Source organism: Lutra lutra, chromosome 2 (genome assembly GCF_902655055.1).
Source record: "Lutra lutra chromosome 2, mLutLut1.2, whole genome shotgun sequence".
NCBI classification, from domain to species: domain Eukaryota; kingdom Metazoa; phylum Chordata; class Mammalia; order Carnivora; family Mustelidae; genus Lutra; species Lutra lutra.
This window is the reverse complement of record NC_062279.1, coordinates 136,967,031-136,989,826: the sequence shown is the minus strand read 5'-3', so window position 1 is coordinate 136,989,826 and position 22,796 is coordinate 136,967,031. Positions and strand designations below refer to the sequence as shown.

The following is a 22,796-nucleotide window of genomic DNA, read 5'->3' as shown; positions in this document are numbered from 1 at the left end:
TAAACAGTATGCATAAATTAACAAAAAAGTTACCTGGGTAAAAATTATTCTCTTCGTAAAAAGAGAAATTCTCGTTAAAAGAGAAACAGAGAAGTAATCAGGTACTCTTAACAGAGATTATGAGAAACTCTTTACCTGGAGGTTTCTGTTAGTGAGGGATTCATCAAGCGTTGTTGCCAACTCTACAGCTCGTTTCTGACTAGAAGGATCTAAATAATATACCATTTTGGCAGCTAAAGGACAAGTAAAAAGGAAATCTGTTTTATTTCAAAGTAAAATCAGCATCTTATCCTCTATCCATTCAAATATAAAATGTAACATATATGTGAACTCAGTGAGGCACTTTATTAGAAAAATAGGAACAGTCATTTGAAACACTGTTTAAAAAAACCCTGAAAGACCAAAAATAGCTTAAACTAGGATTAAAGTAAAAAAACTATGAAGAAATAAAATATTCTAATAATAGTTGTGTTTGTGCAGCGGAACCATGGATAGTTTTCTTTTGTAAAATGAACATAATTTGGGGCTGAGGGGAACACTCCGCAAAATGTGATGGGGATGGGGATGTGGGAGGGAGACATCCAACCTTGATGGTTGGGCCATAAAGCTGAATTCAGAATTCCACAAAGGCATACAAAGCTGCTTGCATTCTTAGCCAGGTATTCTAAAAGCATCCTATTAATGCACTACCCACACGGTCCCATCAAGTCCAGACTCTGGACTGCCAGCATGGACCCCCGCCTGTGAAAAGGTTTCTAGTTCTGCATTGTTTAGTTTAATATCTTATATAAGCATGAGAAATAAAAGATGATGGTCACATCCAAGTGAATTTTAAGAACACACTGAAGGGAGAAAGGAAAAAAAAAGAATGCTTCTCCACCTTCACTATATGTAATATACAGCTAAATGCAGTATACTTGCTTTGTTGTAAAGACAATGCTGAACCAGGAAAAACTACTGACCTTGTTGCACAGGAATAATTTTTGTCTAAAAGATTTAAAAGTTTATAGGAAGCATATTTAAGCTGCCTATTTTCATAAGACTAAAATGTGAGATAATTGCAATACCTCTTCCATGAGAAATATGTAACCTTGTCACTGATTCATTACGATAAAAACTGAAATTGTTTTAGAAGGTTAAGATAAAAAGAAAATAACGTGATTACCTGATAATCTGTGTGGCAATGAATCAGAATTCCTTTTCAGAAAAGTTTCATTAAAATTCTTTGGATTCGTTGCTCCAAAAAGACGATTCATTTCTTGTTTTAATACTGTTCTAACTGTATCAGGTAAATCTTTACTTTCACACACTGCTGAACAAATTAAAAACAAACTCAATTAGTAGTTAGATACTCTGATACAGTTTGCAGAAGTTAAAAAATTACGTGGAAGAGTCTGATGAAATACAGCAATTATATGTAAAAACTAGATGAACCTACTTATAATTCAACATTTAAAGAGCTTATTATATAAATGTAAAGAATGTGTGTCAGCAGAATAATCTAATGATTTTCTAATAGCATTCAAAGACATTTCATTGATAAATGATTCATTTTCAGAAAAAAACAGAAAGCAAAACAGATAATGAAAGATGTTAATTCTGCAGCCTTCCAAGCCCAAAGGGCTGCCCCCCTCAACTTCAAATCAAGTCTGTGAAGTAGGGGCTTTGATGACACCTACCTGATAAATACTGTCACAGTAATTATGCAGTGCTGAAGACAACAGAATTTTCCTCACCTCCATCTTCTATACCCAAGTAAGGCATTATAAAATTTAGCAATTTTAAAAGACAACATGACTGACTTCATTGACCTTTATTTGCAGGGGCTATTTATTTATTTATTTATTTATTTTTAAAGATTTTATTTATTTATTTGACAGAGAGAGAGAGATCACAAGTAGGCAGAGAGGCAGGCAGAGAGAGGAGGAAGCAGGCTCACCACTAAGCAGAGAGCCCGATGCGGGGCTCGATCCCAGGACCCTGAGATCATGACCTGAGCCGAAGGCAGAGGCTTAACCCACTGAGCCACCCAGGCACCCCTGCAGGGGCTATTTAAACTGAGTTATCACTATATAATAAATTCTAAAGGATCAACAAAGTATTTTCCTGTAATGACTACATGCTAATAATAATCTTATTTCCAGGGCTTGGGATTTAGAGATGGAAAAGCTGACCCCCCGCCCCAAACGCTGACTGAATTTTGGTGTGCTTTTTTCCCATCATTATTTTGGTATAGAGAGAGAGAGTCTGAAGCTTTGAGCCAGACAGACCTGGGTATGGATCTAGGCTTGGACAAGTCATAACCTCTCTGAACTTATTTCTTGATCTGTAAAATTGAGGAAATACCTAACCTAAAATGATCACAGTAAAGAAAGGTTATATATAAAAGAGCTAATTATATAATACCTAAATATATAATTTGACAAATTATTATTACTTTTGTCATAGATTGAAAATATATCTTCCTTATGGTTAGAAACCATGGTGGTCACTTTTTAAATATTGTACTGATGAATATGTATCCTATGTACTTAGCTCCTTATGTGAAGCAAAAGTTGCACAGAACACTAACCCTAACTTTGTGCTATGCATTCTGGTATTTTCTACTCTATTTCTATTTTAGATTTTCAAATGGTAATAATGACTTACTAAACTGCTTTCATTATCTCCCTAATGGATCACTATCCTAAGTTTAAAATTAAACATGAAATCTTGGATAGCAAACATCTACATGAAATATTCGACATATAATTATTATGTACCTGAATAATTAATTATAGGACTTTTGTTGGTTAAATAACATTTCTTCTATCATTCTATAGAATTGAATGGTTCAATTAAATGAGGGCTTTTCTCCCCAATTAAATGAGTTATTAAAGAATATAGCTTAAGCTCCATCATGGCTGTACTTTCAACTTTTGCAATTTATCAGTATTTGATTTTCAGGGGAAGCAGGAGTACAGAGAGAACTGAAAGAAAAGTTGGTAAAATAGATTATAGCCAATTACAGTGAACATTATGTCAAAACCACAGGTTTTCTATAAAATGTGCTACTTCCATGGGCTTTGTTGGTTTGCATTAAGTGCTTTCCGGACACTATATGAAGATGGGAAAGTAACCATATAGTTACATTACAGTTGGTTACAGGTGGAAGCTAAACTTTTCATGTTTTTATGCTCTTTATTAAATGTTTTCCTCAGATTAAAACAATCTTCCCAGCAAAATTAAAACTGCTTTAAAAAAAAAAAAGCCCACACAATTAAAAAATCTATATATTCGGGATATATAAAGAGGAAATATTTATGTAACTTCCAACTTCCATTAATAGCTATTTCCAAAAATATTTGTCACTAAATCATAAAATGTTTGAGGCTGACTCTGTTTACTCCCCTGTGTTATGTAGATTGGAACTGTAATTTCCAGGAAGATACTAATTACAACAACAACAAAATTCTGCTGCAGCACAACTTAAGAATGTTGTATGGAATTCTATAGAATGCAATTTTACCTGTATCTTTATGAAAGGAGCAACCTCAAATGTCACAATCTATTAGATAAGCTTTTATTGCTAAAGACTAGTGGGCTGCCGGATCAATCTAAAAATCCTTTGAAAGTGATTAAAACAAAAAATATTGAGGTCTTAGGAAAATAAAAAATCCCAGACTATTTATCTCCCTTGCTACTTCTGATTGAACAATGTCTTGTGAATTACGGAAAAGCAATACTTGAGGGAAGGGTAATAAAACCTTCTCTAAGGCTTTTGATTTGAGTCTTTCAACATCTTAAAATTAAAATAATGGTTGATTCATCCTAAAGTAGATTAAATTAAGTTAGCACTCATCAATGGTTAACAGTCGCATTGAAAAGGGGGCTGATTCTTAGCAAAAAGAATTTCTCTGGGGCACCTGGGTGGCTCAGTGGGTTAAGCCTCTGCCTTTGGCTCAGGTCATGATCTCAGGGTCCTGGGATCAAGCCCCACATCGGTCGGGTTCCCTGCTCAGTGGGAGCCTGCTTCCCCCACCCTCTGCCTGCCTCTCTGCCTTCTTGTGATCTCTCTCTGTCAAATAAATAAATAAAATCTTAAAAAAAAAAAAAAAATTTCTTTGGATTCCCAGGCTAGCTGGCATTTTCGTTTATAATTTGGGTAGAAAATGTTCATATTTTCGGGACACCTGGGTGGCTCAGTCGGTTAAGCCGATGCCTTCGGCTCAGGTCATGATCCCAGGGTCCTGGGATCAAGTCCCACATCAGGCTCCTTGCTCGGCAGGGAGTCTACTTCTCTCTCTGCCTCTGCCTGCTACTCTGCCTGATTGTGCATGCTTCTCTCTCTGGCAAATAAATAAATAAAATCTTAAAAAAAAAAAAAAAAAAAAAAAAAAAAAAAAAGCTCGTATTTTGTGTAAGCTAAAGACTACTCATTACTAGTTAAAGGACAACCTAAAAGTGATTACCACTCAAAACAGTAAAGTAGGTAAATGAGAGTATTAATGAAGTTTTTAGGAGAGAAATACATTAGTACAGAAGAAAAATAATCTGCAAATAAAAGAAAAAAGGATTTTGTACAAATGACAGAGGAAAAGACAAAAGATTCATTGTAGAACAAGATGACCAGTGATTTTAAAAGCATGTAAGTGAATAATGAAACAACTGAATACCTAAGCTCCTATCTTTTACTTAGCACGAGCAGGAATGTAGTAGTTTCAGTTGCTCTAAGTCCTACAACTTAAAAAAAAAAAAAAAAAAAAAACTTGAAAATCATCTTCATAATTAAAAGGGGGAAAGGAAGATGACCTGTATGGTAAATTACTATGTAGCAGATACTAATTACATTGGTAGTATAACAATATTCGGAGGATTTTGAGGGTGCTCATAACCAGATTAAAATGAGTATATTTACTTGGAGAAGTTTCTATAATAAAATAGGTGTTGATGCACCTTATTATCCCCATACTTCCCAGAAAGGTGTTACTTTGAGAATTTCTTTGTGAAGAAGGAGTTAGTATAATATAACTTGACATGACAAACGTGTTCTTGAAAAATTACTTCAAAGTTAGTGTTGTTTTTTTTTTTTAAGTACCAAATATATTAGTTAAAGGAACCCTGTGGGGTATATCAAAGATGCCCCTACTCTGTGCCTTTGTAGTTTCACAGATATTTTTATACAGTACACACCTGTTTTTAACAGAGGTAGTAAGCAGTCTACCCAATTCTTGAAGGCTTTTTAAAGAGACAGTGCATCTTTATCACTCCAAATTATCACTTAACTGTCTAAATTTCGTCAAAATCAAAATTACTATGTAACTCTCTTCCTGACAATGCTGTCAGCTAAACATCTGGAGCAACGGGTATAGCTAACAGGGACACAAAATAATTCTACTTTTACATCAGGACCATCCTGACTTTGTTCTTCTGAAGTCCAAGAGCATTTTAATTCTTGAAAGAACTGTTCCAAGGAAACAGTCGTATGTTCATCAATCCACACACATACTGTAAGTAAATATATTCAGATATGCCACTTTTAATTCCTATTTCAAAGGTTAGTTTCCAAATCCATAGAATTTTATGTATTATTTTACTACATATTTTATGTATTATTTTATGTATTTAATTTTATGTATTATTTTACTACTATTTCGTTTTAGGAAAGAGCTGATTACACAGAGTAAAGTGTTTTCAATTCTGAAAACAGCTTAAGTGCACTCCATCCTAACCAGGAATGGATTTAAGACCATTACTCTTGGCCTTCATCTTCTGACTCACAATTTCAAAAAGTTTAATACAAAAAAAAAAGACTAGAAATTTTATTTTCTCTAAATACAGCAATTCTGGGCTTCTGGGTGGCTCAGTGGGTTAAAGCCTCTGCCTTCAGCTCAGGCCATGATCCCAGAGTCCTGGGATCGAGCCCCACACTGGGCTCACTGCTCAGCGGCAAGCCTGCTTCCCCCCTCTCACTCTGCCTGCCTCTCTGCCTACTTGTGATCTCTCTCTGTCAAAAAATAAATAAAATCTTTAAAAAAAAATAATAAATAAATACAGCAATTCTTTCTTCTATTTTCTATAAGGTGGTTATGTTATTTATTAATTTCATAATTTAAGAATCTGAGAAACATTCTATGATTCAGTGTCTAGAACAGGAATCATTTTTTTTGACAAGCATAAATATAATTTAAGTAAGGTTTTATTTTTTCTCAGAAGTCAAAAGAATGTTCTTAATCAGGACAATTTAGCATTTCTCAAAAGACTGATTGGGATGCCTGATTTACTCTCATTATTTAAATATGTATGGATTCATATGTTGAGTATTCAGCAATGAGATAGGTAATTTAACAGTATTTGCAGATTGTTCTATTATAAAGATTCAATCACTTAAAAATTAAAACTACCACCATCACTTGACTACAGGAATACTTTACTTTAAATGTATAGCTCTTTAGTATAAAGAATAATATGAAGACCTGAGCTCTCATTCCTGCTTCATTACTAATTATTTGTGTTACCTTGACTAAGTCATTTAATCTTTTAAGGTCCTAGATTTCTCAACTATAAAATGAAAAATAATTAGCATAAAATTCTACCTTTTACATTCTCATATTCTTTAGTGCTACTTCACATTAAAAGTAATATATGGATCTTACTATGAAAATATTTGAAAAGTAGTGACTACCTTAAAGTTCTTTTAAATCTATATTTAGTAACAAAAATTTTATGACTCCAGGAATTCTGAAGATAGATATGCAAGGAGGTAGCTAGTCAATTTCAACGAGATTTTTCAATTTTAGAACAATTTATTAAAAAGCTTTACACAATGAGTATGATTCAAAGTTTCAACTTACATGTAACTTTTTAGAAACAGGAACAAAGGTGATTCTCTATTTGGACTGAACAATTCTATATCAAAATCATGTAACATTTCTAGACTTAAAGACCTTCATCACAAAGAAAAGAATCCTGCTTTTCCCCTTAGCTAATTTAAAATCCATCAGCTTTAAAACGATTGAGTTTATGACAAAGTTAAATAGAGCACTTATACAGTCAGTACCCACTACTGTAATCAAATACTTAAGTAATGTAAAACAAAAACATACCAGCACTAAAGAGTCGAATCATACACTCATGAAGCCAGGGATGACTAGAATCAATAGCAAATGCCCTCTTTACTGATTGTAGCATCAAAAGAAACTTTTCTATAAAAAGAAAAAGTAAGATATATTTTGATCATTTGATAAAATAAGCTGCCCTCCTTTGGAGGATTAATTTAGAGAATTACAAATAGAGAAACTAATTTAGAGTCAATCATATGTGAACTGCAACATGACTGAAGCAAATGATTTCCTCAGATTAGAACATTAGCTAATATTTTCCACACAATATTAAGAAAAAAATGTTCTATGAAGTACAAAAAATTTAGATAGCATTCAATAATATTTGAACTCATGCCATATAAACAAAATTTAAGCCATTTCTTAACCTCCTAATTTAATAGAATGGATTTTCTGCACTACTTATAAAACTTCATTACTTATACTTCAGACTAGCTCTTTTCTTGGGTTTTGTGACATTCATATGAAATGGTTTCCCTCCTTTGAGTGTCCTCTCCTAATCAATCCCTGGTTCTGCTTCCTCCTCGAAAGGTACAATATTCACTAAGGTTATGTTTTCAGTGATTTCTCATCTTTCTACACTATCCCTACACTCACACCCCCATGTTTCCCAAGCTTCAGTAGTGTTTCCATCTGTTGAATGGAAATTTCACCTGATTACTCACTGCACTTCCAAGGCCCATCTAAAAACTAAAAACCACTTCTTTGTTAAGACTTCCCCATTTGGTACCATTCTCCAAATAACAAAATTCAAAACTCCAGGCTCCTCTGACATTTCTTTTTCCCTTACTCCAACACTCAGAAAGCTAAAAATACTGCCTTATCACACAACTACAGTGGATTCCAAATGCTGAAGAGCCCTTCAGAGGTTAGAACACAACCAAGAAGCCAATTGTAAGGAATTCAGATTGCCCTTCCACACTTTAAGGAGAACAGCTTTTTTATACTTCAGGATTCTGTTTAAGAACATTTGTTGTATTGCAGCACATGGGTGTCTCAGTAGGTTACATGTCTGACTCTTGATTTTGGCTCAGGTCATGAACTCAGAGTCATGAGATCAAGCCCTGCACTGGGCTCCTCCATGCATGGAGCCTGCTTAAGATTCTCTCTCCCTCTCTCCCCCCAACCCTCACACAGCTCCCACGCTCTCTCTAAATAAAGAAAAGAAAGAAAGAAAAAGAAAAAGGGGAGTTGTGTTAACTTTTCTTTAAAAGTTTCTAAATTACTGGACTATTTATTAAATTTCTTTTCCAAATTACAACACAATCATTTTGGAAAACAGAAATATAATGGAAACCACTGTAATCACTCAAATCCATCAAAAGACCATCTGTTATTTTTTTATCTATTTTTTCCTGGCCCTTTCTCTATCTTACATACCCATGTAAATATCTTAATAAAAATTAAAACCAAACTATAGTTTTGTGTCCTATTTCCAAGCAATGCTATATAGCAACCTTTACCCAACATTATTATTAATTACTTTGGATAAACTTGATTTTTTAATGGATACTCTATAGAGGTACCATTTTATTCAATCTCTTTTAGAATAGTTACACTGCTTGGAGCAAAAACCTTCTGTCAGATCTTACTAACCAATTTCTCTTCCCTTCAGGATGCGTCACCCTAATGATATACTTTTTTTTTTTTTTTTAAATGAACTACCTGGATTATAGCAATTCAATACCACAAAGTCTTAGTATCTATATATAGTCTAGGCATTCTAAGCAAGACAACCAAGACGTTCCATTATATCTTTTACCTGACTCAGGCAATATAGACAACCTCAATATTATTTAAGCATATTTGTGTTTTCTTAATGCATCTTCTTCCTTTCCATGCATCTTCTTTTAGAAATATCCATTTTTCAAGATACACCTAAAGCACCACACCTTCTAGCAATAGTTAATAATAACCAACATTTATTCAGTGCTCCCTCTGTATCAAGCATTAATCAATGCTCTGTATCATTAACTAATTTTATTCACACCTATACATAGTAACTACTGTATCTGACCTTAATCTTAGTTATGTATGTATATCTATTGTTGATTTTAATGTCCTAGGAGACCCACAATATCGTACACATGTAACAGGCATTTCTGTGAGAAGCTACATTGGGAAAAAACCCTACGGTGGTGAGAACACTGGATTTGGGTGACTATATCTAAGAAATACAGTGATCAATTTTGTCAGGGCCACTATACCCTAATTGCCTACCTTTCCTAAAGTAAATCTCAAAGGCAAAAAGATGCGTTTCTATCTTGTTCTTCACCAAGTTCTTCAACGGTGTTAAAAATTTAATAGCTTCTTCCAATGGAGTTTCAACCTAACAAAAATAAAAGATATTATACAAATGGAAGCAAGATGGAGGGAGGGGAAAAAGGATGTGACCTTATTTTATTAAAAACACTTCACTTTCTGGGTTTTTTCTTTTTGGTAAAAATCACTTACCCATTACCCAGAAATACTGTCATATTTTAACTTCCCATAATCTAAAGGAAGGGGAATTTGAACTCTACAACTCTTCACAGGTTTTTAACCATATATAATACATTATGTCCGGATAGAAACTATCCAACAAGTAAAAAGAAAGATAAAACAGAACCAGGCAAAGAAAGACAGTGAGATGAACAGGTAAGGTAGCCACGGGGTAGGATGGGGGGAGGACAGAAAAGAAATATTAAATAGGATGCAGAGGGGTTGAGAGAGAGAGAGAGACAGAGAGAATATTACAGAATGAGTCAACATTCTTTTTAAATTCAAAGTAAAGTATGATCAAGCTATTAAAGGCAGTAAAATATCCATTCTATCTTGCTTTGTTCTCATACAAATTCTATAGAATCCATATTTATTCCAATGCCATACTAATGGTGAGATAGCATTTAAGAAGATTTATATTTATTGAACTGTCTCTGTCACCCTTTATTAATTATGTAGATGTCTTATTAATTATATCCTTGTAATAATTCCTGGACAGGAAATACTTACTACATAATTGTGTTACTGTTACACTCCTAGACTGAGTATCTAAGACAAAATTCATCTCTGTAGACTGGGATGGGGCTGGAGAGGAATACCATATTTATCAGAAAGGCACTGACTATCCATGCCTGTATTTGCCTTGTCTCATCACAGAGGTAGTAAGATTTATCCTTGGTGGAATTTGTATTTGCCATAACAATCCAACATGCCTCTACCAATATGGTAATTGTGGTTTTACCAACACAGATTCTGGCTAAGGAAATTATTTCACAGCATTAAAAACAAACAAACAAAGAAATAAAAAACACCATAGGCAAGAAAGTGATGTCTAGGAGTTTTACCTTATACTAGCATGTAGGCAGCTGGCATTATTCTGAAGGACACATGCTCTAAATAAGAAATCACTATATGGCACTGTCAGTCTACGAGGCGTAGATACCAAGAGACAGCAGGGAGAGAGGAGACCTTCTAAGTGTGCCTTTCTCATACATTTGTATATATTTTGCTTCTTATTTCCACAATTTTATGTTCTACTGATTTGGGATTTGTGGTATACAGAGGAGAAAGGTCTACCAGGGAAAGGTAAAGAACTGAAAACTGAAATTGTAATGGAGCTGTATCAAGTTTTTTAAGACTTCCAGAGCACAGACTGAAATGAGGATCACTGTAATGACCAGGGTAATTTACTACCAGGGAGATATGTCTGCTGTCACAAAATGGAAACAAGGAATATAGTGAAGCTAAGTCAATATGAGCATTATACTTACTGAAATCTTAAGTATTTAAACTTAGAAAAAGAAAAGAGAAATTCTGCCTGCAATCCTAATAAAGAACATATGCCACCACAAAAAAATCTGGACCTGTTGTCCCCACATGTTTCTGTGTGCCTTGTATAGGTAAGATTTTTATCATTTTGTCTGACAAAACCATACACATATGGTTATGTACATAACCATAATAAAGCTACCTACATTCTATATTCATATATACATAATGAAATATGAAGTTATATATACAAAAGCCTATCAACAGGGTTGAGTTCTAAAATCAGTGTTTAAGATAAAAAAAAAAAACAAAGAAAGAAAAAAGAACCATCAAGTCCCTAAAGCTGTAAAGACGACAAGATGCATAGAAATAAATCTCTCTCTCTCTCTCACAACTTTGCATTCTGTGCATGACAACCCTATTAAGTACCAAAATGAGACTCAATATAGCAAAATGTTCACACTGGGAGAGGCACACAGGAACTGACATGGACTAAACAAATGGTAGTCGTAATTCCTTGGTCTCAAACTCAGCTAGGGTCCTGTGTTCACTGAGTGGAGTACTGGATGAAAATTGCCAGAATTATGCATACTCATTTTTGTCTCTCAAACTTACATCTAGTCATGAAGATCTGAATTTACTTAAGTTGGAAGAGATACAGAATGGGACTGCATTGTGTTGATGGGCAATGAAAGAGATTTGCAAGGGCAGTTTTGATCATATGCGATTTTTAAATTTATAAGCTGATGTGAAGTCTAATCTGTATTACAATATGTTGTATAGGAATACATCTCCCTATACTCCCAGAGTAGCAACAGAAAGTTTAAAACTCTTAAACCCCATACAGACAGAATAATAAGAATACACTGATAAGGAGAAACATATGTGTGCACAGAAAGAAAAAAAATAATCCAGCTGAGATGAATACTACCTGAAGGCAAGGAGGAACATGGCATAGGTGGTACATGAGGGAATTCATAAATACCAATTACTGCCTCATGGTAAGTTGGAGAAACAAAGACTTCAGGTTTATACTCAGTTAACTGAATATTAAACTCACTAAACCTCTTCCTATTTTCCTTTTTTCTTTAAGTGGAATTACTGCTAACTTAATAATGCTTTTATTTTATATTACATATATAAAATCCTGAACTGGTGACACTAAATTTACCATTAATAACACTAAGAATGATATAACATTAATAATGATATAACATTAAGAATGATAAAATATAGGATCACAAAAAATCAGAATCTAGACACTGTAAATCCAGATTTGGCAAGCAGCTTTTTAAACAGCCTATAATGCCAAACCTTATTATGATGGCTTGGTGTAATCTAGCGCTGCCACCACACTGGGGATATAAGTAAGTGTGGATGCTATTAGAAGGGGGCATCCTGGAGGTAGTTATCCTAGGAAGAGAAGTGTGCCATGTGCCTAACAGGCAAGAATAGTATGTATTAAATGGCAGCCTATGAAACTGGGTACCTTTCACTGGGCTCTTTCCAAATAAAGCAATTTCTATAAGGATTATTTTCTTCTGAGACTCTATAATCTCTAGCTATAAATAATTAGACTATAACTTGGTATCTGGCATAAAAGCAGCTATTTTATGGTGGACACAAGGTCAATAGTCTATAAGGAGGCTTGGTATAAAAATTCTGCTCTGTGGGGGTAAGTAACCTTTATTAGACAGTAGCTAAGCAATCCAAATAGATCCTCTCTTTAAGAAGTATAATGGAAGATATGAAGTGTTACAAAGAAAAGTCATTAGGAAAAATTATGGGCTATAGAGAAAGCATGTAGAAAAAATGGTGGTGGCACACGGTCAGTGACAGTGGAAAAAGTGGTAGTAATAAAGCTGAGCAGAAAGATGGAAAGCTCTTAAAGCTGATATTACCCTTGAATAACTGTGTAATTCTCCATGAGGCCTAAAAGGTCAATTTTCTGTGCTTCCTCACTATTCTGTATATTCTTCCAATAAACTCTCAACAATAAAAAGGTAGTATCTTTGTGCCTAGAAGTTATACATTTACTTGTGAAAAGATGTCAATATATCCTTTGAAATCCAAGCTAGATTTCCCTATGGTTCTTAGCAATACTGCTATGAGATATTATCGTCCATCTGCTCTGATTTGATCCTAAAACTATTTTCAACTCTACTTATTGTATTGTATTGTAATTTTTCTTAGTTATAAGGCAGGTGATTTTGACTTTTTAGTTACTAGTGAGGCTAATACTAGTGCAATGTGCGTACTGTATTTACTGCTTTAACATAATAAACTATGCAATTATTTTCACATGGAGTAGCCCAACACCAAGGGCCAGAAGAAAACTGCATGGATATGTTACTAATCAAAATGGCTCATCTGACAATGAATACCTTGGTTTCAGCTTAACAGTTAATAATGGCAGATATGATTTTTGGCGTGGGGGAAGATATTTAGGGGCTTTTAGAGAGATTAGGTTCAAATCACAAAGTCCAATAAAGAAATACCGTAAACTGACACACTGTTAAGAGATAAGCTCAATTTGGTCTAGATATAAAAAGTTGCATGGGGGCGCCTGGATGGCTCAGTGGGTTAAAGCCTCTGCCTTCGGCTCAGGTCATGATCTCGGGGTCCTGGGATCGAGCCCCACATTGGGCTCTCTGCTCGGCAGGGAGCCTGCTTCCTCCTCTCTCTTTGCCTGCCTCTCTGCCTACTTGTGATCTGTCTCTGTCAAAGAAATAAATAAAATCTTTAAAAAAAAAAAAAAAGTTGCATGTTACCACTTTTAACAGATGCTTCATTCTTTGCACATAAAGTTCCTTTAATCCTAACATCCCTGCCTAGTAGGGATTTTTTCCTAGTCCCATTTTATACAAGAGAATACCATCAGAGAGGTTAGACAAAGTGTCCAAGACACACAGTGAAGTATAAGTGCTGATATGTGGACCCAGATCAGAATGACTCAAAAGCCCAAACATTCCACTATACCATACTAGATTACTCTGGATCAGGAACATTATTCCATGAAAGAAAAAAAGATAGGAAGACAGAAAGACAGAAAGACAAAGGAAGGAAGGGAGGGAGGGAAAGAAGGGGAAGGAGAGACAGAGGGAGAGGGAAAGAAAGAAAGAAAGAAAGAGAAAGAAAGAAAGAAAAGGAGAAAGAGAAAGAAAATAGACAAAAAATTAAAATGATTTTTCACTCTAAAATCTATAATCAAATTAGTTAAATAAGACAGCATAAAATGACAATAGCTGGTCACAAAATTTCACTCAATTGTGCTCAACACTATTATTAAGTACCTTGGCTAGTTTCTCAGGGATAAGCTCTTCTTTTGGACCTCCAATTTCCTCATCATCATCATCCTTTTTCTTTTTCTGATTTCTCTGCTGCTTTTCTTTTTCTGCATTTTTTTTCTCTTCTTCTATCTGGGCTTTCTTTTGAGCTCTTCTTTGTTTATTCCGTAGCTTCTTTAGCTCTTTGTCAGACATGTTTGCTGTAGGCAATATGTTAATTAATGAAAAGCATATTAATCAGGTTAGTAACAACCAATCACTAATTTAACATTCTCATTAAAACTCCCAGACAAAATATGACATGTTATACAAGTTCATGTGCCTATGTGTACCTTGCCATTTAATGGTTTCACAATGGCTAGAGAACACTATGATCCCTTCAAAAAAATGTTCTGAAACTAGGTGGAGACCTGGTGTCGCAATCATAGCAAAACATAAGAGCATGCAAGTTCCCCCAGCAATTTATACTTGCAGTTCTAGAAATCTAACAAGCTGTTTCGTATTTCTACGGCCTTCAACTACACTTTTTCTTAGTCATGCCTCTCTACCCTTGTGAGTTATTCATTCTCTATACTCAGTGCTGCTACTATGACATATATATTCACTTGTCACAATACTTCATTTATACATGTGCTTCTCTTTTAGACTGTGAACTCTTGGTGAAGAGACCCTGTCTTATTCATAAATTTGTATTCTCAGGGCCTACCAGAATACTAGCAGAATATACAGAAAATATTCAAATATTTGTTCATGGAATAATAAATAACTATATGGTAAATCAAAAGCTCGACACTGAAAATTAACAATAGCTCTTGTGGTACAAACTATGGAGTGTCTCAAAAGAAAGACTGAAAATCACAAATATTAGATAATAAAGTAAAAAAATCTATAGTCTTCAAGCAATAAATATGAAAGTTACGTGTGCAACTGGTATTTATTTGGGTAATACTTAGTGAGAAATGAATAAGGTCATTCTAGAGTATATCATCACGGTGGTGATTTTCAAATATGCCCATAAACTCTTTCCTTCAAAAGGTGGAACCTATTTCCCCTTCCCTTAATTGTAGGCTATACTTAACTCACTTCCAACAAATGGAATATGCTAGAAATCAAACTGTATGACATCCAAGATCAGAACATAAAAGCACAGTGGATTCCTCCTTGCTTTCTCTTGGACCACTCAGAAGAAACCAACTGCCATATTGTGAAGATACACAGACAACCTTATGGAAGGACACGTGTGGCCAAAAAAGGCCTCCAGCCCTTAAAGTAAGCCATCTTGAAAGCAGATTTTCCTACTAAAATCGACCCTTCAGAAGTCTTTGGCTGCCATCTTGACTTCAATCTCCTGAGAGAACCCACATCTTTCAAAATCCTACAGCTAAGTTAAGTGACTTCTGAATTCCTGGCCCACAGTAACTCTGAGACAATAAATGTTTGCTATTTAAAGCTCTGTGTAAGCAATCTGTTAGGCAGCAATAGATAACCAAGGCAGATTTTGGTACCTGGAAGTGGGGTGCTGCTGCAATAAAAACCTAAAATGTAGGACTGACTGTGGTTCCAGAGCATGGCAAAAGGTGGAAAGACATGGAAAAAAGTATTAATGAAGCTCAAAGGACCCTAGACTATTTAATAGAGTCTGGATTTTGAAGAGGCTGCAAATGAAACATGTCATACTCACAGAGAGGCAGAAAGTTTAATAACATGTATTTAGTAACATCATAAAATGTATCAAATGAACTGAGTGATCTAGCTAGAGGGATTTCCAAACTGAAAAAAAAAAAAGGTTGTTCAGGTAGCACCTGATTCCTCTTGCAGCTTGTGATTAAATGCAAGAGAAAGAAACAAATGGAAGAAGGATTTGACAGTGTTCAAAATTCTCAGCCTCTTTGGAAATGGCTCCTAAGCAAAGGTCAAATTCAGAGAACTGCCAGGAAAATATGTCAACGGGGAAAGCAGAGTTTGCCTTTAAAATCCTTTGAAACTCAAAAGATGGTGCTTCAGCTACTGGTCACCCAAAAGGCTCTTTTCTCTTAAAAACTTTAAGGGTATGATTCACTGATCCTTTCAAACAACAGAGCTTCTAAGAGACTCAAGGGTGCTGTCCTCTCAGCAAAAACTCAAGGTAGACAATGATATTTGTGCATGTGGCTTCCAATAAAATTCACAAAAAATCCATAAAGTTCTTAAGAGAATTCTATGGGCAGAAACAGCAAATTTGGACTGAAAGGAATAGAGATAGTATAAAAGACCCCCAAATTTTGGAAGCAAACTGAAAAACTACTCAGTTGCAAACAAATGTTAACTTTTTAAAAAAAAATTAATTTTAGTAATCACACTACCACCCAACATGGGGCTTGAACCCCCACACCAGGATCAAGAGTTGCAAGCTCTTCCAAGTGAGCTAGCCAGGCACCCCACAAATGCTAACTTTTAAGAACAGGAAAGAAAATGCAGAAGGTGGAACCAAAAAACCAGAGCACAGAACCAGGAACCATTAGAGAATTAGTCCTACATCGTGAGCCCTCATCAAAGAACAGCTATCCTCAACTGGACTTGAGAACTGACAGAACCAGTAACTCCTGTGTTCCTTCCATTTCCCCTTCACCACCCACTTTTGACCAAGAATATTCCTTTGCAATCAATTTATATTGGACATGTACTTGGCACAGGATTTTTTAAGATTTTATTTACTTATTTGAGAGAATGAGCAAGGAGCCCCGGCACAGGATTTCATATCAAGAACTACACTTGAAGAGCTATACCAGCTATACTAAAGAACCATATTCAAGAAATCACATCAGCACCAGTACCTCATATACATATATAACTAACTAGACTTCAAGTTAATGCTGTAATGGAATGAGACTTCTGAAGGCCTCGGAAGGGGCAAGTGTAATCTGCATGTAAGAATAATATAAATAGGGCGCCTGGGTGGCTCAGTCAGTTAAGCGTCTGCGTTCGGCTCAGGTCATGATCCCAGAATCCTGGGATCAAGTATCGCATTGGATTCCCTGCTCCTGCTCTTGCTCTCTCTCCAACAAATAAAATCTTAAAAAAAAAAAAAAAAAGGGAAAAAAAGAATAATGTAAATAATTTGTGTCCAGAATGTAGAACATGGCAGTTAAAAATATGTCTACAAATTGTTTGATTCTTCTCCCACTAAAATATAGGTTATACTTGGTGACTCACTTCCACCAAACAGAACATGTAGGAAGTGATGGGGTGTTATGTCAAGAGAACAGAACGTTAAAAGTGTTGTGGCTTCTTCCTTGCCCTCATGGCTAGCTACTATGTATCGTGGAACCGAAGAAATCCTCTAGAGAGACTAACAATATTAAGGTCACCTGCCAAAAGCCACGTGAGAAAGCCATCTGGGAAATGGATCTTCTAGCCCCAGTTAACCTTTTTCTTTTTAAATATTTTATTTATTTATTTATTTATTTGAAAGAGAGAGAAGGAAAGAGAGCCCACAACAGGGGGAGTGGGAGAGAGAAAAGGAGAAGCAGACTCCGGCTGAGCAGGGAGCCCAATGTGGGGCTCAATCCCAGGACATGGTATCATGACCTGAGCCAAAGGGGCAGAAACACTTATCCAACTAAGCCACCCAGATGCGCCCCCCAGTGCCCCATCAACAACTTAACTACAGCTTTATAAGAGACCTTGAGCTGGAACAACCTAGATAGTTCTAAATTCCTGAACTATGAAAATGGTTGCTCTAAGCTGCTAAATTTAGGGAAATTTATTATGTGTCAATAGACAACAACCATCAAAGATAAATACATACCCATTTCTCTTTTTCCTAGTAAAGAAGCCCTTACTACTAAGAAAGAAAATTTTAAACAAGGACCAAAAATTACATTCTGGAAATACAAGACATTTATAAATGAATAACCACAAGAATTCAGACCTTTTAATGACTTGTAAAATAACTGCTACCACTTGCATCCTTACTATATACTAGACACCATGCATACATTTTACTTAATATCCTCAATAATCTCATGGATTAGAGTATAATATTATTTTATGTATGAGAAAACTGAGGTATCAGAGGAAAAATATTAACTCAAGATTAATAATAAAAGGTAGAACAAGGATTTAAATCCACTTCACTCTGACTCCAAAGTCTGGGTTCTTTCTTTCCACTATGCTATACCAGGAGTCAATAATCTTTTTCTGTAATGGGCCAGATACTAAATATTTTCAGCTCTGTAAGCCATGGGTCTCTGGTGCAACTAAACGCAGCTGTTGTAGCACAAAATTAGCCATAAATAATACATAAACATAAGTTAAGTCCCAATAAAACTCTATTTATCAAATCAAACTGCAGTATGGATCTGGCCCACTGGCTATTCTGTGATCTTATTCTGTATTATCTACCACTGCCTTGAAAGGACTCACCTAACTCATAATAACAGAGTTGCCACACAAAAACAGAGAAAGGAATAATCACATCAGAAGTTAACACAGAAACTAAGAGTTCAAATCCTTTTTCACTTAATGTAGCACTAGTTATCTGGATAAGCACGGTGTCTCAACTTTACATGAATTACCTACTACTTGTGTGTACAAAATAAAGGCTCAGAATTTTCACTTAGGAGGAGCCAGAGGAGAATTCTACTATGTTGGAATATTGCACTATCATGAAAAAAAAATTATGTGTATTTGTATATGTATGCATACAGAAGTGTATACATAGCAAATAACACCCAAATCTAAACTACTCTATACAGCCAAATCAACATTCACATAAGGCAAAATAAAAGAAATCTGGCCACACGAGTAAAATTCTAAGTTTACTGAAAATAGATAAAAACACCACAACTTCTCAACCAAATGAAGGGTAACTACCAGATATTTACTACAAACAGCAGGCATTATGGCAGACCATAGAAACATTAAGTCTAAAGTTAAAAAAAGCAGCAAGCATACTACTGCTTCCATTAATTAGCACTTTTAGCAACCTTTACCAATGCGATAAGGCATGAAAAAGAGAGGTATAAATACTGAAAGAAAACTACCAGTGTTTACAGATTAATTGCTTACTTAGAAAATTATTTAAAAATCAACTGAAAAAACTATTAAGCTTAATATCAGAGTTCAATAAGTATACCAACAAAAACTACAACAATATTCATTTAGAATACTGTAATGGGGAAAAAAAAAAGACATGTAGAGATAATGCTAACAGTAAATTCGCCAAAGTTATATGACAATTACACTAAAACACAAATAGGAGATACAATGCATTCTAGTATGCAAAGATGCGATATTATTTAAGATATCCCTACCCCAAATGGTAATCTGTATCTTAAATGCAATTCAAATTAAAAACTCCAAAAGAAACTTTCTGACAAGCTAATTCTACAGTTCAAATATAAAAGAAAGTTGATATAAAAGCAAGAAAATTCTAAAGACATAGTATTAGATTTTTTTAAGGAGACAAAGAGATCATAATAGAATCCTGTATACTGATGTCAACACCACAGTTTAATATCTTTACAAGCAGCTCTGATGTATGTTAGAACCAGACACCTACAACCCACTACGTTGTATTTCACAGTTTAGTTCATGATAAAGGTGGCATTTTATTTTTTTATTTTTAAAAATTTTAAGTAATCTCTACATCCAATGTGGGGCTCAAACTCAAAACCCAGAGATTAAGAATTGCATGCTCCACAGACTGAGCCAGGCAGGTGCCCCTTTTTAAATCAGTGGGGAATATGACAATGTACCAATAAATACTGTTGAGGAGCCAGCAGTCTATTTGGGGGTAATAAGCTACCTTCTACTTCACATCATTATGTAACAATTAACTCCAGATGAGGGGTGCCTGGGTGGTACAGTCAGATGAGCATCCAACTCTTGGTTTTGGCTGGGTTTATGATCTCAGGGTCATGGGATGGAGCCCCATGTCTGCTAGGGATTCTCTCTCTCCCTCTCTCTCTACCCCTCCACCACCCTCTCAAAATAAATAAATAAATCTTTTAAAATATTAACTACAGATGATTGTAAACATAACAGAATATTGTAAGGAAACACAGAAGATAAATACTTCTAAAATATATTTTAAATTCTGAAGTAAAAAAGCCTTTCTATGCAAGACTTAGAAGTCACAAAAGACTAAAGAAATTTTGTCTCATAAAAATACTTTTCCATAATAAAAGATACCCACCATAAAGTTAAGACTGAAGTAAAACAGGAAGAAAATTTCTACAATACAAAAACAAGGATCAAAGTCCCGAACATGAAGAGAACTTCTACAAACCAAGTTGAAAAATAAAATGGGAAAAGGCATGAACAGGCAATTTACACAAGAAAGCCAAAGGCCACATGAAAATATATACAGATGTTCCATTCTTAAAAATCTTGGAATTAACTGGCACAGCCAGTTGAGTGTCTGATTCTTGATTTCAGCTTGGGTCATGATTTTGGGGTTGTGAGATTGGGCCCTGTGTCAGGCTCCACACTCAGCACAGAGTCTGCTTAGGACTTTCTCTCCCTCTGCCCCACCCCCCAGATGAGCGTGCCCACATGCGTCCTCTTTCTAAAAATAAATAAATCTTTAAATAATCTAGGAATTATGAATCAGGTATTTTCCCCAAAATAGTGAAAATGTAAAGGATGGATAATTTTTTGAGTTAGCAAAAAAGTAAAAGATAAGCTCAACATAGTGTCTGTGATAATAAAAACTGATGAAATCTTTTATGGAAGGCAATTTGACACTATTTCAAATTCTCATACTCTAACCCAGTAATTTCCACTTCCAACAATCCATGCTAAATAAACAAGTACAAAATGATGTACAAGGACATTTACTATAGCACTGTAATGGTGAGCGGGGAAAAAAACCCCACACAGGTTCCTACATAGCCTTTAAAATGGGGCGCCTGGGTAGTTCAGTGGGTTAGGCTGCTGCCTTCGGCTCAGGTCGTGATCCCAGGATCCTGGGATCGAGTCCTGCATCGGGCTCTCTGCTTCAGCAGGGAGCCTGCTTCCCCCACCCTCTCTGCCTGCCTCTCTGCCTACCTGTGCTGTCAAATAAATAAATAATCATAAAAATTTAAAAAAAAAAAAAGATTTTTAAAAAAATAAATAAAATGACTGGTGACTGTAATGGGTTACATGTAGATATGGAGCAACACTATGAAAAAACAAGTCTAAGTTGTAAAATACTGGAGAGAACATCACTCATTTATGGGATTAAAATTAAAAAACAATGAAAACCAAAAACTCAAAGAACTGCCCTAAAATATGTGTTTGGAGTTTACATACACATAAAACAAATATGTAATTTTGTACAAAAGCAACTGAACCTTTTATAGGGATAACTTCTGAAAGATTATCTATGGGTACGAAGAATAGTAAAAGGGGATTTTCACACTTGCTAGTTGTATTTCTGAATTGTTTTAACTTTGTCTAACTAGAATTAATTGCATGTCATTTGTATAATTTGAAGAGGAGGAGAAAGGCAAGAGGAGCGAACAGAAAGGTAAACAAAAGAAGCCACAGGATCACAGCTCTCAGCTTCAACTGCAAATTGTTCTGTAGATTCTTACTGGCATTTGCTTTCTAGTTAAAGAAGCAACAACAGGAAGAAGGTCAAATGAAATCTATACAAGGGTTTTAATTTATGATTTTAAATTTTAATAAAAATTAACAAAAGGAATCCAAAGGTCTTTAACAGGAAGAAGGAAACCGAAAACAACCAACCATAACTTCAGAAGAAAAATAAGCTCAGGAATGAATAATAAAATCTGACACACATTTTCCTTCTACATGCCTGTATCATTTTTATTCTGAGATCCCTTCCCAAATAATTATCTAAGGAAGACGATACATTCTGGCATCATGGCATAAAAACAGCACTTTAAAAATTGGCCAAATGATAAATCATTAGGCAATTTCACTAGTTTGATTCCAAGCTGGCTTTTAATGTTTAAGCAATATTCAACTTTCAGTAGGTTAATTATAAATATTACAAAGAAGACTAACTAGATATACTAACAGCCAACACTTATGTAGAGTGCCGACACTAATGATACTTAGCAATTTACAGTACAGGGTAAATCAGATTTTAAATGTTAAACTCATAAAATTCAACTTCTTAAGAGCTAATGATCAGTTACAAATTAAATTCTTGCTTAACTTTTTAAAGTATAAACAGTATTTTTCTTTTATTGCTTAGGGAAATCCACAAAATGTTGATCGTTTTCTAAGCATGTATAACATCTTCCCACAAGGTGCCTACTAAAAATCTCAAGAAAAATTTATGCTACACAAAAATACAAAGACGCATATACACACCACAGCAAATAATAAGATATCTTTGAGGATTATACCTGTATCAGCTTCATGTTCTTTATTCTCATCTGTAAGGGGGTTGTCATGAAGCTTCAAATAAATCTCTATAGCAATTCTTGCTGCTTTAAAGTAAAATGGATGTTGTCGAAGTACATCTTCTAGTTTTAGTAAGTCCACGTATGATCTAAGGGTAATCTTCCTCATACAGTATGTATGAAAGTCAAACTGGTCGTCAGTGATTTCTATAAAATGCTAACAAAATTATCTCTTTTATTATACTGAAATAAAACAATGTCAAAGAAAACTATAGAACTCAAACTCCAAATTACTTGTTTCCTATGCATGAAAAAAT

At 34.9% G+C, this 22,796-nt stretch overlaps 1 protein-coding gene across 2 annotated transcripts in view; it reads right to left on the bottom strand.

The window, feature by feature from the left end:
* The window catches only part of NAA15 (N-alpha-acetyltransferase 15, NatA auxiliary subunit), an 83,110-nt gene that overhangs the window by 3,972 nt on the left and 56,342 nt on the right, over positions 1–22,796 (bottom strand). The window contains exons 14-19 of one of the 2 annotated variants that reach the window (XM_047718471.1): positions 22,483–22,696; positions 14,144–14,337; positions 9,321–9,429; positions 7,086–7,184; positions 1,166–1,312; positions 136–233 (exon numbers count right to left, since the gene is read on the bottom strand). In XM_047718471.1, coding sequence (XP_047574427.1) covers positions 136–233; positions 1,166–1,312; positions 7,086–7,184; positions 9,321–9,429; positions 14,144–14,337; positions 22,483–22,696 — 861 coding nt within the window. The remainder of the gene's footprint in view (positions 1–135; positions 234–1,165; positions 1,313–7,085; positions 7,185–9,320; positions 9,430–14,143; positions 14,338–22,482; positions 22,697–22,796) is intronic. The other variant, XM_047718472.1, reaches the window with a different exon arrangement.